The following is a 3855-nucleotide window of genomic DNA, read 5'->3' as shown; positions in this document are numbered from 1 at the left end:
TCTCCCAAATCAGATACTCTTAAAATGTTTTTCTTCTTTTTAAGAATTCTCAAGTTTTTCTCTAACAATAGAATATATAACATAAGTAATAAAAGTAATAATTTACATTAAACTTTCCTTACAGTTATAATGAAATGATAAAATAGCGTGTATAATTGTAAAAAATAATAAACTATTAACTTAATTATGTTTTAAGTCTTTATGAGAATTTTTAATTGAGTATCTCATAATATTTTATGAGATATTAAGTATTTAATAAATTTAATTTTTTCAATTTAGTTTTTATGGTTAACTTTTTCTCTAAGACAACTTACGTGATCATTATTTTCTTATGTAACATTTTTTCATCTTTGTCATAAGTTATTTTATTATTTTTAAATTTTATAATTTTATAATTTAATATTTTTATAATTGTTATAGTTTAATTCAAAATTGTTTAATTATAAATATGATTTTAAATATAAAATTATGGTATATTTTCATTGTTTATTCAAATTATAAAATCATAATTTTATAATTATACAATTTTGAATTGAAATAATGAAATTATAAAAATATTAATTATATAATTATAAATTATAAATTTATAAAAATTATAAATTATAAATTTTAAAATTTTAAATTAATAAAATTAATAAAATAACATGTAGTGATAATTCGACAAGGTAACATGGTGAGAGAATAAACACGCTAGCCTTTTAAGAGACACATTACCTAATTAACAAAAAAGGTTAAAAATGGAAACTCAATTAAAAAAAGAACTAAATTTATTGAGTACTTCATAAATCACAAAATTTTATGAAGGACTCAATTGGAAGCTTTCAAATTTATTATAGACTAAAAACATAATTAAACATAAATTATATTAAAAACTTTTCTGATAATTATAATAAAATAATAAACAACATAAAAGACTTTCTTAATAAAATAAACTATATAAAATATTAGTTATTTTTTTATTTTCCTTCAATTTTTTTCTTTAATTATCACACGAAATTTTATAAGAATAACATTCAAGAATGCAACTCTAAAGAAGAGCCTTATAAATATGGGTAAGTACTTTGTTTTTCAAAATTACATATTACTTTATATCATCTTGAATATTGTTTCTTGAATTTCATTACTAAAATTTTATTGTACTTTAATATACCCTTTCCCAATGTAGCTCCATCTAGATCTAGCAGCAGCACACCAGAGCTACCAAAATAACAAATCTCCACTATTTTACTATGCATTATGTTTATGTTTAGACTATTAGCTAATCGTTTGTTTGATTGGACAGGGTGTAAATTATAAACAAATATATCTCTTTTTAGAAAACTCCACTTTTTGACGATAGTTAAGGTCAAAATTATCTTTCTTTTTTTCATTCTTTTACTAAAATTAAAAAATAATAATAACACATATGACGACGGTTCATTGTAAATAATCGTCATCGTTGCTCCTCATTTCTTTAAATAACATTGTAAATGATGACAAAAATCGTCATTATTTTTTAAGAGAAAAATGTAATTAAGTGATATTTATAGATAAGAGAAAAAAACTTATTAAGAACCAATTATAATTAATCTGATTTAAAAAATAATAATTTCTAACACCACACTTTTCTTCTTCATCCATACAGGGTACATCAAGCATCAGAAACTATTCTTATCATCGTCCTTGTTCTATTTTCTTTTTCTTTATTTGAGAGATTTTGAACATCACAAATATGATAATAAGATTCCAATCTATATATTGTTATTGTCAACACACAACATTCCATGAAATAGAAAATTATAGCCCTTTTACTTAGGAACGAGAAAAGGGTGGTCACATCTTGTTCACCCACTATGGGTATATCTGAATGAGAGACCTTGTGCCCAAAACGGGAGTTATGTTGTAGTTACTGAAACCAGCAGAGGAAAACAATTTAACCCATTCCTTCTCGTTTCTCTCCTTTCCCTTAACCAACACCATCATCAACATGTCAAAGAAGAGTTGTGTTTCAACTGATTCTTCATCTTTGGTTTCATTATCCATCACCATGTCTATGATTATCACCTTCCCTTCTTTCCCTTTTCTCGATATAGCTTCCTTGCATTTCTTCAGTATCTTCACACACTCCTCATCGTTCCAGTCATGTAATATCCACTGTTTTTTCATTCAAACTAACACTTCTCAGAAGAATAGTCAAAAGGAATTAAGCTGGTTACAATTATCACCTCATGTAATATAATTAATCTCAATATATAATAAAACGAGGAGAAATATTACTATATATAATTTGCTATATTGTGTCGATGTCCATATAAGATTCTGAAACATTTGGTCTTTCATATTTCAGTTCCAGAAGTAGTCAATGCTAGCTTAGAATGTAAATTGAAAGAAAAGTTAAGAATGTAATTTGTAACGATATTTTACCTTCAACAAAATGGCATCAGTTGGAGGAATTGCCTCAAACATGTCCCCTTCAACATATTTAAGGTTTTCACTTCCTTGCAAGCCAGAAACAACATGCGGAAGATCAAATACGATGCATTCCAACTGAGGGAAGGATTCAGCAATGGCCTTTGCCATGGTTCCTGTCCCTCCCCCAACATCAACCAGAGACTCCAATCCCATGAACACCCCTTTGCATTTCTCAATCACCACACTGGTCACTAGTTCAGCATCACTTGCCATGCCATCATTGAACAAAACGTTAATTCTGGGATCACTGCCAGCATACTCCCAAAGCAACTTCCCATGTGCCAGTTCAAAGGGTGTAGTATTACCATTTTTGAACCAATTAGAAAAGTGATGCCATGTATTTGTTAAAACTGGATCAAGCATGGCCTGCAAGAAAGGTGTCACACTCATTGGGTTGCTCTTAAGCAGAAGTAAAGAGGCATCAGTGAGTGCATAGGTGACATCTTGCTCATTCTGGGTGGGATTGTGCTGAGAGAAGAAGCCAGAATGAACCATGATTCGCATCAAGCGAGGGATGAAGTGAGTTTTGGAAGAGTGAATTGGGAGTGAAGCAATGAGGGTTGAGAGTGAAATGGGTTGGCCATGGTTATGTATGATGTCTGGTATGCCTAACTCAACAACACACTTAAGGGACATGGAATTTATGAAGTTAAAAATATGATTCCATACGTGTGTTTGAGCTCTCAGTAGTTTCGCGTCATGGGATTCCATGATTTGTTGCATAAACTACTTCTTCAATTTGGAGTATGGAACATCACAGCATTTGGGTCTATTTATAAACAACCTAGTATGGCGAAAGATTATCATGCCAGAGTTTTTGAATTAATATTGATAAACATATAACAAATAAGAATGATAAACACACATATTAATATTTTATTGATGGTATTAAAATCGATTATATATATACATTGAGATCAAGTGGTGGTTGTGTTGATGGTGTCAACTTGTTTACTTTTGGAACGCTTTCCTTCTTAAAATAATATAAAATATCTTATAGAGTTCCTTGATGATGATTCTTGGGGAGAGTGGCACATGTATATGTTTTATTCTCCGAATTGTGTATTGTTATAACTCGATAAATAAAAATCTCAGTTGTAGTACATAGTGCAAAATTTATCCTCTACCTTCTCATTGTAATCTTCGCAAGAGACACAATCATGAACGATAAGTCATGTTTTGTTGTTATGCTTCAGCAACATTTACGTTTCACTCATAAAAGAAATTTGTGAAATTACAAGAATAATTTGTTAGAAATTCATGGAGAGTTTTGTTTCAAGTGTAAAGGTCAAACGTTTACATAAACAATTTTCAAGCTCTTTAAGTCTTCACTCCTACGTTGTATACCGTTTACCGATCGATACCTCTTAAAAGAGATTTGATATTAAAGTCAATGAATGATCA

The 3855-nt window shown here is 29.1% G+C and overlaps 1 protein-coding gene across 1 annotated transcript; it reads right to left on the bottom strand.

The window, feature by feature from the left end:
* Positions 1 to 1712: 1712 nt before the first annotated feature.
* LOC114193659 (putative O-methyltransferase 3) lies at positions 1713 to 3220 on the bottom strand. The gene is made up of 2 exons (XM_028083542.2): positions 2404 to 3220; positions 1713 to 2133 (listed from the first exon to the last, which is right to left on the bottom strand). Exons 1-2 carry the CDS (start codon positions 3172 to 3174, stop codon positions 1831 to 1833), a joined length of 1074 nt encoding a protein of 357 aa, XP_027939343.1. The 5' UTR covers positions 3175 to 3220; the 3' UTR covers positions 1713 to 1830.
* Positions 3221 to 3855: the final 635 nt, after the last annotated feature.

Source organism: Vigna unguiculata, chromosome 8 (genome assembly GCF_037176805.1).
Source record: "Vigna unguiculata cultivar grain cowpea cultivar isolate G323 ecotype 2 chromosome 8, ASM3717680v1, whole genome shotgun sequence".
NCBI classification, from domain to species: Eukaryota; Viridiplantae; Streptophyta; class Magnoliopsida; order Fabales; family Fabaceae; genus Vigna; species Vigna unguiculata.
Note: the sequence above shows the minus strand (reverse complement) of the source record. Positions and strands in the feature narration are given on the sequence as shown.

What these genes read in the sequence shown, in the direction of transcription:
- LOC114193659 (XM_028083542.2), bottom strand. Translation starts at nt 3,174, where the DNA reads ATGCAACAAATCATGGAATCCCATGACGCGAAACTACTGAGAGCTCAA. An exon ending in CTGATGCCATTTTGTTGAAG is followed by an intron (nt 2,134 to 2,403) that starts GTAAAATATCGT and finishes ATGAAAAAACAG; the next exon opens with TGGATATTACATGACTGGAA.